Source organism: Asterias amurensis, chromosome 4 (genome assembly GCF_032118995.1).
Source record: "Asterias amurensis chromosome 4, ASM3211899v1".
Taxonomy (NCBI): domain Eukaryota; kingdom Metazoa; phylum Echinodermata; class Asteroidea; order Forcipulatida; family Asteriidae; genus Asterias; species Asterias amurensis.
The window spans coordinates 24316775-24330604 of record NC_092651.1 but is presented as its reverse complement, the minus strand read 5'-3'; the positions used below and the strand labels follow the sequence as shown (position 1 = coordinate 24330604).

The following is a 13830-nucleotide window of genomic DNA, read 5'->3' as shown; positions in this document are numbered from 1 at the left end:
TCTTGCAGCTTCGACGACCGATTGCGCTCAAATTTTCACAGGTTTGTTGTATTATGTATATGTTGAGATACACCAACTGTGAAGGCTAGTCTTTGACAATTACCAATAGTGTCCAGTGTCTTTAATTGAGTATATGCGAAGATACGTATTTGAAGTATATGGCCTATTCCTTTACATATTACCATGGATATAGGTTAACAAGAAAGTGTTGAGGCGCAATAAGCAGCCGACACTTTCTTTTGTTACTACGGCTTAAAGCCGTTGGACCCTTTCGGTACAGAACAAAAAAGGTTCACAGATTTACAAATAACTTACAGGGTTTACAGAAGGTAATGGTGAAAGACTTCTCTTGAAATATTATTTCATGAAGTGCTTTACTTTTTGAGAAAACATTAAAACAATATCAATTCTCGATATCGAGAATTGCGGATTAACACATGTCATGACACGGCGAAACGTGCGGAAATAGGGATGTGTTTTCCCGTTATTTTGTCCCGACTCCGATGACCGATTGAGTCTTAATTTTCACAGGTGTGTTATTTTATACAGAAGTTGTGATACACGAAGTGTGGTCCTTGGACAATACTGTTTACTGAAAGTGTCCAATGGCTTTAATAAACGAAGCTAAAGCAATAATGGTCAAAAAGTCTTACACGATTAGTCACGGCAGGGACTCGAACCTATACTCGAGCCCGGTGTTTTTATCCGCTCAGTCAAGACATGCCGCAAATTGGGGGGGGGGGGGGGGTAAGCACACTCAATGATTTTCGCTAATGACTAGTAATAATTGGAAAGGGTTCCTAATTCAGAAAATTAACAGTTCAGGACAAGGTTATCAACGATGCGTCCTCGTCTGTCTTTTTTTTTTTTTATTAAAGGCAAGGTACACGTTTGGTAATTACTCAAAACAAATATTAACTTAAAAACTGACTTGGTAACGAGCATTGGAGAGCTGTTGATAGTATAAAACATTGTGGGAAACGACACGACTCCCTCTGGTGAAGTAACGTAGTTTTTGAGAAAGAGGTATTTTTTCACTAAAATAATAAAAGAATTCTAGATAGAAGTCTTTTATTCCTATCTGAAAGCACACAAAGGGTGTTGATCCTTTCATCATTTTTTCGCAACTCCGATGACCGATTGAGCTCAAATTTTCACAGGCTTGTTATTTTATGCATATAGTGGGATACACCAAGTGAGTGACAATTACCAAACGTGTACCTTCCCTTTAAGTCAAAGAATTTGCTGTTGTTCATGAAATAGAAAAAAATACTGCCAAAAACTAATATTTTGTACCGCCAAAACTCAGTTTTGTTTCAACCAGCTTCGCATTCACTCATCCGTGTATACCGCATATACCAGCAGATGCCATGCGTTGTTTTACACACATCCATCAGTGAAGCCCCAGTCGTCACAAACGGTTCTACCAACTGAGGTTAAACAGGTCAAATCTATACATCTGATTTATTTAACAGCCCTTCAATCCAGAATTCACCTACTATGCCTGACACCGACTGGTCGGCTTTCAATATCATCTAGTCTTGGTTCCAAGTCTGTGGCCGCAGCTTTTAGTCTGTACCCGATAGCCAATTAACACACTATTGCCTGTAATAGCGCCCCTTGTTAACCTCCGTCATTGGCCTACGATCACTGAGATTGCGAGACATAATAGAGCGCGTGAAAGCAAAATCTGCAGGTGAATTCTGCGTGGCTGATGCAGAGAAATAACCGCAATATCAGACTTGAAATCAAGTCTAAATATCATTTTTATCGAATCCTCAGAGGTCCGTGCCCTAACACATGTTGTTATGACTCTTATCAAAATGATGACTTGTCTTTATCAAAAAAACAGTTGTACCTATCTCCGCTAAACTCACAGAAGCTTGTTTGTACTTTGACCCCGACGAAGAATTGCCCGCACAAAAATCACACTTAAAAGCAATCTGTTCAAATAATCACGAACGCGCCTTTTGAACTCATTGACTTTTTGTAATAATGTGCACTACATGTTAGATCTCAAATTGGGCATTCAGGGATCAAAGCTCACCATAAAAAAACATCAGCCAGAGTGTGGTATTAGGTGTTTAAAACATATCCACAAGTGCTTTTTGTTATAGTTTAAATGCACACGCCTCCCGAATCGACGGTGGGGAGTTTCTTTTGACAATCGTGAATAGAGTCTCCTGAAAACCATGGATCCCACGCGAGAAGCGAACAGAGTTGAGCGGGGCGATACGAGCACAGCCCCGCCGGGGAATAGCACCGATCCACGGTCGTGCCTCGGTAGCTGGAGACGCTGGATCCGCCCCTTAGTCTATGTGATCTACGGACTCTTTGTGGCTCTAGGAGTACCTCTCATCATTATAGACGTCTCAAGAGCCGAAGAGGAGAATTTCAAGAGGACTCTGGGTGCTGTGGGATTCTTCGCGATGGTTGTTGCTATCCCGATCTCAATCTGGGGTATTATCAATCACATCGTTTACTACACTCGACCCAGCCTTCAGAAACACATCATCAGGTAGGGCCTACAATAAATCCTCATTCAAAATTATTTAGACTTTTCTAGGCATACTTCACTCGACCCAGAAACACATAATCAGGTAAAGTCCTCGTTCAAAATTCAAAGACAACTTTGCTCTGCATCGTCACTAAAACGGATGTTTTGTAGTCAGGAGACACGCCCCCCCCCAGACACGCCTCTCCCAGCTGAGTTTTAGTGACGAAGTTTTAACTGAAGATTAAAGAGTTTGTGTACTATGTGCATGACACTAAAAAATAGTTTCCACAGATTTACATTAATACCAGTACTGGTAGATACGCTGTGCTTCGTCCCCTGAGCCAGAATTTTGTTTAATACTCATTTTCAAAAGCTTCAGCACCCACGCAAGTGATATTTTCTACCACCATTATCTTCAAACAGTGTAAACTGAATGTAAATATTTGAAAATTGTGTTTTGTGTCCTACAAGAAGTACCTAATGACAACTGTGTTATAGAGCGCCTAAAACCTTAAGAAGAAAGTATATACGCCATGCTCTAAAGAACAAAAAAGGAAAGTACTTATTATTATTATACGATGAATTGAACAGAAATGTTTTGAGAAGAAAGAGTCTTGAAATGTGAGATGGTGGTAGCTCGTTTGATGTTTTAAGGCAGATTGTTCCATAATATGAGGTCCAACAAATTGAAAACTACATTCACCGTCTGTTTTGGTAGCAATAGTTGGAATTATTTTGTTTGATGAACGGTTATTTAATGTATAGGCGTGTAGACGGTGAGCAGACCTTTCGAGTAAATTTGGATTTCTAATAGTGTAGTCGGGACCACAAAGTTCGAGGGAAGACCGTGACATCTCCTCCGAGGGGAGGAGAGGGGGGTGGCAACCTGGTTTTTTTCCGGGGGAGGAGCGAGGCGGTGATCTCATGTTCGAGACAGATACCAAAGGGGGGGGGGGGCACCTGGAAACAGCAGACACAACGTACCTGTGCAACATTGAAGCTTTAGACACGATTTGCTTTTCTTGGCTAAACTTAAATTTAAAAAAAATGGAATACGCTTATTATTTATATGTCTTTTAATGTTTCAGGATCTTATTCATGGTTCCGATCTACGAGATGAACAGTGTAAGTTATAATACAAATATGACAACTAACAATTTAAAAAAACATTTATCACTCTCAGTCAGTATTGAAAGTCCCGTGAAAGGATTCTTCCACATTCCTAATTTCAACACGTCAGTGAAGTTTATGAACTACTTTTATTGTTCTCACTGCGTCAATGAGTAATCAATAGCGTTGAAAGCTTACTAACAGGTTACTGCCGTTCTTAAAGGTACTTCACAGGACAGCTTTTGTTATTGTCAAAGACCAGTCTTCTCACTTGGTGTATCCAAACATATTATGCACAGAATAACAAACCTGTGAAAATTTGAGCTAAATTGCCCTTCGAAGTTGCGAGAGAATAATGGAAAAAACACCCTTGTCGCACAAGTTCGAGACCTCAGCTCGGGTCGCGAACTGAACTCAAATATGAGTGAGAAATTACTTCTTTCTCAAAAACTACGTTACTTCAGAGGGAGCCGTTTCTCACAATGTTTTACACTATCATCAGCTCTCTATGCTAACAATTATTTTAAGTAATTACCAATGGTGTCCACTGCCTTTTACATGAGTGATATTTTGAATGAAATTCACACAAAAATTAACAAAGGAGAAGAGCTCCCTCAAGTTCCATTAAAATGAAATGACAAAGAGTTCCTCGCTCAAAACCAAAGTTTGGTTCACAAAAAAAAAAAAAAAAAAAAAAATACGAAACGTCTTTCCTGATAACCATAATAAACCCAACTTATATTGTATTATCATTCTCTCCCCAGTGGTTTGCTCTTCGTTTTCCGGACGTCGAGATATATTTAGACACATTACGTCAGCTATACCAGGCATTCGTCATGTATAATTTTGTCTACTACCTTCTGACGTTCTTTGACGAGGTGCCAAACTTTGAAAACCGACTGGTCATGAAACCACAAATTAAGTCCCCTCCTCCATGTTGTTGCGTCAGAGCAGTCCCAAACCAACGGTAAGTAGGCCTACGCAATCGTATATTATTTAGGTTTAAACAAAATTAAGCAAAACATGAAAATTAAAGAGTCTATGTTACTTTTGTAGGACAAAAAACACAATGTCCACATATTTGCACTAAACTTACACAGTTTGAAGATAATGATAGTGGAAAGCTTCCCTGAAAATATTACGTGCTGAGGTGCTGTAGTTTTCGGGAAATGAGGAAAACAATGTCATGAAAATAATTTTCGTATCATGAGACGAAAATTTCCATGACATTGTTTTACTCATTTCTCAAAAACTACAGCACCTAAGTAAGTAAAATTTGAAGGGAAGCTTTCCACTATCATTATCTTCAAACCCTGTAAGTTTAATGTAAATCTATGGACATTTTGAAAAGGTACCCAAATCCTTTAAAGGGAAGGTACACGTTTGGTAATTACTCAAAACAAACATTAACTTAAAAACTGACTTGGTAAAGAGCATTGGAGAGCTTTTGATAGTATAAAACATTGTTGGAAACGGCTCCCTCTGAAGTAGCATAGATTTTGAGAAAGAGGTAATTTTTTTACCATTTATACCTGAATAAAGTTTTTAACATTTTGGGTTGAGGCCTATGACCTCGGAATTAACATGTTGGCGCTGTAATCAAGCGAGCTATTTTTAGCCACAATGTTAATTGGGAACTCCCTATGTCAATACTCGCTAAACTGTCACTAATAAGATAGTAGGAAAATAAAACCCACACAAAACTAATAAGATTAAAACTTAAAGGGAAGGTACACGTTTGGTAATTACTCAAAACAAATTTTAACTTAAAAACTGACTTGGTAAAGAGAATTGGGGAGCTGTTGATAGTATAAAACATTGTGGGAAACGGCTCCCTCTGAAGTAACATAGATTTTGAGAAAGAGGTAATTTCTCACTAAAATAATAAAAGACTTCTAGCAAGAAGTCTTTTATTCCTATCTGAAAGCACACAAATTTGTCCAACAATGGTGTTTTTTCTTTCATCATTTCCTCGCAACTTCGATGACCAATTGAGCTCAAATTTTCACAGGCTTGTTATTTGATGCTTATACACCAAGTGAGAAGACTGGTCTTTGACAATTACCAAACGTGTACATTCCCTTTAAAATAACTATTTTTTGTAATTGTTAAAAAAAATTATGTTAGAAAAGTTACAAAAGAATATGTGAAAGTACAATATGATAAAAAAAATATTAATTAAATTGTTTTGTAAACTTTGTTGCGTCTTCACCAAATTATATTTTCGTAGTGTTTGCGTGAAGGGAGAAATAAAAAATATATTTGTTTAATTATTAGTTATAAAACAAATCATACCAAAGAAGAATACAATGATCCACACAAATATGCCTCGAAATTGCAACGTTTTTGTTTTACTTTGCGAACCAATTAACACGGTCGGCTTATTTCGGGAGTAAAAATACTCCATAAAATAGCGTGCCGTATGTATTATAGTTCGTAAAAGGAAAAACATGCAATTTTGAGCCATTTTGTGTGGATATTCTACTTTTAAAACATCTTTCTAAACATATGCATTTATAACAAATGGTTTCCAAACGCTTTTCATTGACCAACTGGCTCGATCCAAGGCAACGTGTCCCTCATTTAGAGAATTTGTAGGGTTCATTTACACAGGAGGAGAAAGGGTGTGTTAGGGAAAATTAGGGAAGTTTAGCTACACGTAATACCCGAGCAAAAACGTGAACGTGAACGTCAGAAAATTGTGTCGTTTCTAGGTGACGTCACCACTTTGGGTTTATGGTTTATTTCATGCTCACTTATGACGTCTGCACGTATACGTACTGACGTGATAAATGGTAACTACACGTATGAGATTTTTTACAACAATTGTTCGGGACGTTCAAGTTCAGGTTCTTGCTCGCCATATATTGTGCATGGTATGAGAAGAAAAACTAAGGGCGGCACGGCTGAACACAGTTCCACTTGAATCTACATTTAGAAGGATTGTCTGGATAATATAGTGATTATTCCTGGACCGTACCAGCAAATGTAACCCTCATAATCCACAGATATAAAAATGATAACATTTTTTACCCCCCTCATAGGTTATTCCACCGCCATCATCACACGCAAATGCTTTTACGATCACAGCTTAGATAAGCGGTCAAGCGCAGCAAATAGAAATCACAAATGTAGGTCAATGGGTGCTCCGAACTTACAGTGCAAAATGCTTAATATAAAATATTTTAAAAACCGAAAAATACTTATAGACAGCTCACAGTTTTTCTGAAGTAAAAAGGGAACTATTCGTTGTATCTTGAACTTTAGTCATCTGCTCAAGTTTATTTTTTATGTTTTTATTTTTGTTTATGTAAGTCTTCTGACACACAAGGCCGAAGGCCACTTCAAGGTGTGGACTACAATTTTTTTCTTCCAGAGGCCATTGCCACCTACTCCTAGGGCTGAAACAGGGTTACCCCTGTCACAGTCCATACGAATATAGGCTTGGGTATCTTCAATTCGAAGCCTAGCCGGTAGAGCATAAAGCACTACCTCCCCAATTTGGGAGACGAGTCCCAGGGCCCGTCGAGTTATTCTCCATGCAAATAACAACACCCTTTATATACACCGGTGTCAGATGCAATTGTGTCCGCCATGCATTACTGTCCGCGCCGGACACTATTGCATACGCAATCGTGTCCGCGGCTATGCAAAAACCGTCCGGTGGACATGTACATGACTGTACATTGTATGTGCGTGCGTAAGCAAGCGTGCATGGGAACCTATATTACGCATTCACGTATTTTATGATTGCAGCGAATACCAACGGCCGAGCATTTCCCTATCATGCATTCATGATATGCACTTAGCTTGTAAAAAAAATGGCGAATGTGTTCCGTCGACCAAGGACGTTTAATTTACTGCGAGGACGGTTTTGCACGGGGGCGCACACAATTGCATATGCAAATGTGTCCGAGCGGACACGATTGCATTATGCAGCAGCGTCCGGGCGGACATTATCGCATATGCAATACTGTCCTCCGGATAGTATTGCATAGAGGACATTTGCATGCGACACCGGTTTATTTTTTTCCAAACGTCCGGTCATTAACCTTTAAAAATGTTCACTACACCTCTCGGCCAATAGGACCATTTATTTCAGGGTCTGTGTAATCCAAACGTTTTAATGTGGCTTACCGGTGTCAAAAAAAATATTATTTTGGCGGGAAAATATCGGTTTTGGTATAATTTGCGAAGTTTATGGATGCTCGAGTGACCATACCCATGTATAGCTTCTTCTATTTTACTGACAAAGATATCAATGCGGCAAATGACCTGCCATAGCTATTGAATCGCGCCGATTGTAAAGCTAGTTTCAAATCTCCTGTAATATAACCTTATCAGCTTTTTGCCAGAATCTTCACATTTTAATAGCAAATGTAATAACTCAAAATGTCACAAAATGTAATGAAATTTAACATGTTGGACTTTGTTACAGTGCATTATTGACACATGAAGAACAAAATTATAAAGTTTACAAACAATCATCTCACCGTCTCTACTATCTCAACAAAAATAATATGAAAAAAAAAAACTGTGACAACATTGCAGATTTTCCCCTAGATATATCAACACTATTGTTAATGTTGTTTTCTTGTTTGTTTTTTTTCAATTCTTGTTCTGCTAGAATTATCCGAAGGTGTAAAGCAGGCGTGCTGAACTACACTGTTATCCGAATCGTTGTTACCATAGTTTCAATGTAAGTATATGTAAAGTGATATTTACTTTATAACTCGCAGAGTCAAAACTTCACCATCAGGCTAGTTTTTAGTATTGTTATAAATGAAGCCCTCCTCATGCAACCTCCATTTTTTTTCCCTTCTTTTTGCCATTCTAGTCCAAGTTGTCATATTTGTAGATGTTTGGATGCCGTCTCTTCATTTTCTTCTCTGTCTTTCTCTTCTTCTGTTTCCATTTCTAGGTTGCCATTCTGTTTAGTCTCTTGGTCCACCTGTTGTTATGTCTTCTTGGTGTCCTACCCATCTCTTGCCCATCTCCTGTCCACCTGGATTTCATCTATCCATCTTCTTCTTTGTCTTCCTCTTCTTCTGTTTCCATTTCTAAGTTGTCATTCTGTTATGTCCCTCGACCCACCTGTTGCCATGTCTTCTTAGTGTCCTGCCCATCTCTTGCCCATCTCCTGTCCATCTGGATTTCATCTCTCCATCTCTTCTCTGTCTTCCTCTTCTTTTGTTTCATTTTCTAGGTTGTCATTCTGTTTAGTCCCTCGACCCACCTGTTGCCATGTCTTCTTGGTGTCCTACCAATCTCTTGCCCATTTCCTGTCCATCTGGATTTCATCTTTCTATCTTCTTCTCTGTCTTCCTCTTCTTCTGTTTCCGTTTCTAGGTTGCCATTCTGTTTAGTCCCTCGACCCACCTGTTGCCATGTCTTCTTAGTGTCCTGACCATCTCCAGTCCATCTGGATTTCATCTCTCCATCTTCTTCTCTGTCTTCCTCTACTTCTGTTTCCATTTCTAGGTTGCCATACTGTTTAGTCCCTTGACCCACCTGTTGTCATGTCTTCTTGGTGTCCTACCCATCTCTTGCCCATCTCCTGTCCATATGGATTTCATCTATCCATCTTCTTCTCCGTCTTCCTCTTCTTCTGTTTCCATTTCTAGGTTGCCATTCTGTTTAGTCTCTTGGTCCAGCTGTGGTCTTATTGATGAGTAGCATGTCTATCTCTCCTTATAGAGGTAGTCCGAGCATCCTTGTGCTCCATGTTGTGTCAAAACTTACATCACGATAAACTCAACCGTTTCTATGTTGTTCACATTCCATGATTTAAACCAATCTTCATTGCAAATTACCATTCCTACTTTGTGTTAAATTATACCACTGTAATAAGTATATTTTGTTCCAAATCCAAACCTCAAGTCTTCTAAATTGTATCTGATAATAAAACCTCACCAAAACTGACTAGTTACAACAACTTAATTTTGAGTGGGGAACAGCCTCCATAGATAGTTAGAAAGCTCATTAATTTTGGTAGAGCATCAGCACAGAAATCTGGACGTCACAGGTTCCAATTTCGTTCTAGTATTATTTGTCTTTCTTGTACCTTTTTTGGTTGGGCAGTTCTTAGTATGTGCCAAGAAATGTGATCATGTGACACCAATCGTGAAGCGTCTTCACTGGCTACCAGTTGAGTTACGCTCCCGATTTAAGATTCTCCTACTTGTGTTCCGCTGCCTCAGTGCCTCAGCCCCTTCATATCTCACTGACTTATTGTCAATCAAAGAACCTGTCAGAAATCTGCGTTCCTGTTCCGACACTTCACTCTTTCACATTCAAAAAACTAAACACAGTTGGGGGGGGGGGGGGGGGGTCGTGCCTTTTCTATCGCATCACCATGGATGTGGAATCATCTTCCTCAGAACATCAGGCAATCTTCTTCATTAGCCAATTTCAAAACTTTGCTTAAATCTCATCTTTTTTCAAAAGCCTACTGTACGGCGCTATGAGCAACGACCGTTGGATTTAGCGCCTTATAAATTTAACGATTGATTGATTGATTGATTTCTTTTCTGCAGAATCACACATCTTACAGGAAATTACAACGAAGGGAATTTCTCTGCAAAATATGCCTACCTCTGGGTGACCGTCATAGTATCGATTTCACAAATCGTAAGTACCAGGGGTTTAAGGTTTAAATTTGTAAATTTATTTGGTAAGCTAATAATGTACGCACCTTTTTCCGAAGGAATCAAAGCGCCAAGTATTAACTGCAAGGTGAGTGGTACAAAGTTCTTAGCATAATGTAATGGTTTGTTAGGTGCTGTGGCGCAATATGCTGTCAATCCAGCCACTGCCAGGAACACCGGGGCGAACTCCACATTTCGATAAGTGCACTGGGTTCTTTTACAAGCGTTTCACAACACAACAAGATTGTTTACGGCATATCATAAGAGTTTGATTATAGAGGAGGACCATTAAATGATGTATGCGCGGTTATTATAACCGCATTCTCATCCCAACTTTTTACAAAGCAATTATGTTTAAGTGCCTTGCTCACGGGCATAGCGTCATGACCAGGATTTGAACCAACACTCTGATCATCAGATGACGACGACGAGCAGAGTATACTGTTCGAAACGTCGAGACCAAACCAGCTCTTCTCAGAGCCAACCTCAAACACTACAAATTTACACATGGTTGTACCCGCAAAACTAGGCCCTACTTTTTTCCCCCTATTTCTACACACCATGCAAAGCTTCAAACAACACTTATCAGGTTTAGTTTTGGTAACCTAAAACTCTCAGCCAACGACACACCACACAGCTTGATTTGATGATCAGCTTGATTCGTACAAGTTATTCATTTTCTATACTCCACAATACTCTATACTATAATCTCAAAATCTTCCCCTATTTACCCACACTTTCTCTCTTGTTTTTACTGTCCCTAAGTGGGCCATCTTCTGTATAAACCTTCTCCGTAAAGCAACCCTCGATGAGCTGAAAATGCTACCCAGGTCCACCTCTCAGTTTGTGGGAATTCAACTTGTGATATTCGTCACAAACTTTCAGAGTACCCTCCTGAATATCCTGGCTCAGACAGGCGTCATGAAGCCCAAACCAGCGTGGGGTTTCGAGGATGAGTTTGCATTCGCTACAATGCTGCAGGTGAATAAGTTGTTAGTGAAAACGTTTTGCAAGGGTCTTGGGTTCGAATCCCATCTGAAAAATATTCCTGTGACTTGTTTTCAAAGAAAGCGGGAAGGAACTGAGTATACAGTGCTTACACACATCGGTATACAAGGGTAATAAAAAGTTTCCACAATCAGGGAGATTTTCAAGTTGAAGAAATCAGAACATGGAATTATTGGTTATTTTTCAGGAAACTTTCAATAGAATCAGGGATTATAGTTTGTGTAATTATTAACACAAATTCTCTGTATAGATATTAGGCACTTTGAAAAACAAACAAAAATTATTTGAAGAAGTCTCAGAATCGTGCGTCTCCACTTGATCTACAATGTTGCCTTTCTTGAAAAATGGTTAAATAATTATAATTAATTACCTATACTTAGTATCTTGATGCAAATGTGTTTTTATTTGTTTCTACAAGATATGGCAATGACATTATCTTAAGTTTGGGCAAAAACATAAACGATCATTTCATTGTAATTTTTTTCAGGACTTTCTGATTTGCCTTGAGATGGTGGCATGTGCAATCCTCTTCTCCTACTCCTTTGACTATCAACGTTACAATATGGAGAATGAACAAAAGATGAGCATCGCACAATCTGTTAAGCACATGATGACCATGACTGATGTGAAAACTAACATCATGGAACGTCTCAGAGGAAAAGGTACAGTGTATGCAAATTAAGAAAGTTACTTGTGAATATTCAATACATAGGCTCCTCCCACTTTTTAAATTATGAGTACATTAACGCAGTAATCCCCTATTAGTATAATGTGGACCATCTCCAATGAAAAACTCATTATCATGGAGCATGTTAAAAGAAAAGGTTAGGTGTATGCAAATTAAGAGAGTAACTTGTGAATATTCAATACATAGGCTCCTCCCACTTTTTAAATTACGAGTACATTAACGCAGCAATCCCCTATTAGTATAATGTGGACCATCTCCAATGAAAAACTCATTACCATGGAGCATGTTGAAGGAAAAGATTAGGTGTATGCAAATTTAGAAAGTTACTTGTTTTGAATATTCAGTATAAAAGCTCCTCCCACTTTTAGTTAACACATTACCCAAAAGTGAGTGAAGCAATTCGATGTGAAATCCAAGATGGGCATTGCAAATTAAGAAGTTCCTTATGAACATTAAATATATCACATAGGCTTCTCCCACTTTTAGTTGTCAGTCCATCAATAATAATGAACAATGTCCGATGTGAAACATAACATCATGGAGCAAGTCAGACCAACAGGTTGGTGTATGCAAATGAAGCACCTGCTCATGAATATTTATATCATTAGATTCCCAATACAACACACAGGGTAATTGCATAATAAACCTCAGGCTGGTGACAAGCTATAAATAATATTGATGATCACTAGCATTTTAAGTGAAAAGTCACCAATGCCTCTTTGATAGTTATAAGCAATCGCGGTATCCTCTGCTTACGCATAGGATGAACTGCCTTTAGCCAATGGGCATAGCTCGGTGGTCTATTGGTAAGACAAAGACATCTGCTCTAGCAATGCAAAGGTCGTGGGTCTGAATCCCACCCGAGTGATTTGCCGGTGGATTTTATTTTCACAGAACTCTGGAAAGTACTGAGTATGCAGCTAATTAATTAGTACACATTGTGTAAGCATAAAAACGAATTATATTAGCCACTTAGGCATTTAGGGATTTTCAACAGATTGAGGTTTTTTTACCTTATTTCTTAAAATCTCTTTGATTTCTCCTTCAACAGGCCATTCCTCTGCGAGTCAACAAAACACGGATCTTGTTCGAATGGAGCAGCCTCCAGCAGTGGATGGTGTTCCTCCATCGTTAGCATCTCAATCTCCGACAGAAGCAGTGGGTTCTCCGAGGAGGACACAGGGCCATCCGTTCACCTCTCTCCCCGACATCATTTTGAACCATCAAGAGAATTCGGACATCAACAGAAATCAAGAAAACGGCATGGAAAGTCAGAGCGATTCTCATCTACAAGTGAAGAAATCAAGCGAGGGTACAAGTGACAATGACACTGATGATTTCATGGACGGCGACTTTACAACAGATGACAGCGATATCAATGATAATCCAAGACGTCCCTCTGTCGAGGACCAACTTGAAACTGCTCAAGTCAAATCTCTCCAGGTTTTAAAGAGACAGAAGAAAATCAGCTGCACAGGACTGAAAATGTCATTTGATGATGACGATGACGTCTCCACAAATGGTGAAGATGTCACCAATAAATCAGATGGGGACCAAATTGACACACCGGATACCAGGCATCTTGCCATACCCGGGAGCAGACCCCATCAATCCAGCGACGCTGACATGGCACTGGACGTTAATGACATTTCAAGCGATGACGACGATAGCGATAACGATATTCGTTATCGATCGATAAGTGCCGAATCTCGCACAGCATCGCTGCCAGTTCCACAGAGACGGACAAAAAAGGTCAGCTATGCCGGGATGACCTTTGATGACATGGATTGGTATGTTATGAGTAATGACGAAGACCTCCCGCCAAAGAGAGAGAGAAAGAACACAGGAGAGAAAAAAGAATGAATTTGACACTTTTGGTG

The 13830-nt window shown here is 39.2% G+C and overlaps 1 protein-coding gene across 1 annotated transcript; it reads left to right on the top strand.

Moving 5' to 3' along the window:
• The first annotated feature begins 2008 nt into the window (after nucleotides 1-2008).
• On the top strand, nucleotides 2009-13830 carry LOC139935958 (transmembrane protein 184C-like). Its single transcript, XM_071930623.1, has 8 exons — nucleotides 2009-2518; nucleotides 3586-3622; nucleotides 4372-4574; nucleotides 8235-8306; nucleotides 10144-10237; nucleotides 11020-11235; nucleotides 11750-11924; nucleotides 13002-13830. Exons 1-8 carry the CDS (start codon nucleotides 2193-2195, stop codon nucleotides 13811-13813), a joined length of 1935 nt encoding a protein of 644 aa, XP_071786724.1. The 5' UTR covers nucleotides 2009-2192; the 3' UTR covers nucleotides 13814-13830.

Coding starts and splice junctions, on each gene's coding strand:
- LOC139935958 (XM_071930623.1), top strand. CDS start 2,193: ATGGATCCCACGCGAGAAGCGAACAGAGTTGAGCGGGGCGATACGAGC. Junction 3,623..4,371: donor CGATCTACGAGATGAACAGT/GTAAGTTATAAT, acceptor TTCTCTCCCCAG/TGGTTTGCTCTTCGTTTTCC. Junction 11,236..11,749: donor CATTCGCTACAATGCTGCAG/GTGAATAAGTTG, acceptor AATTTTTTTCAG/GACTTTCTGATTTGCCTTGA.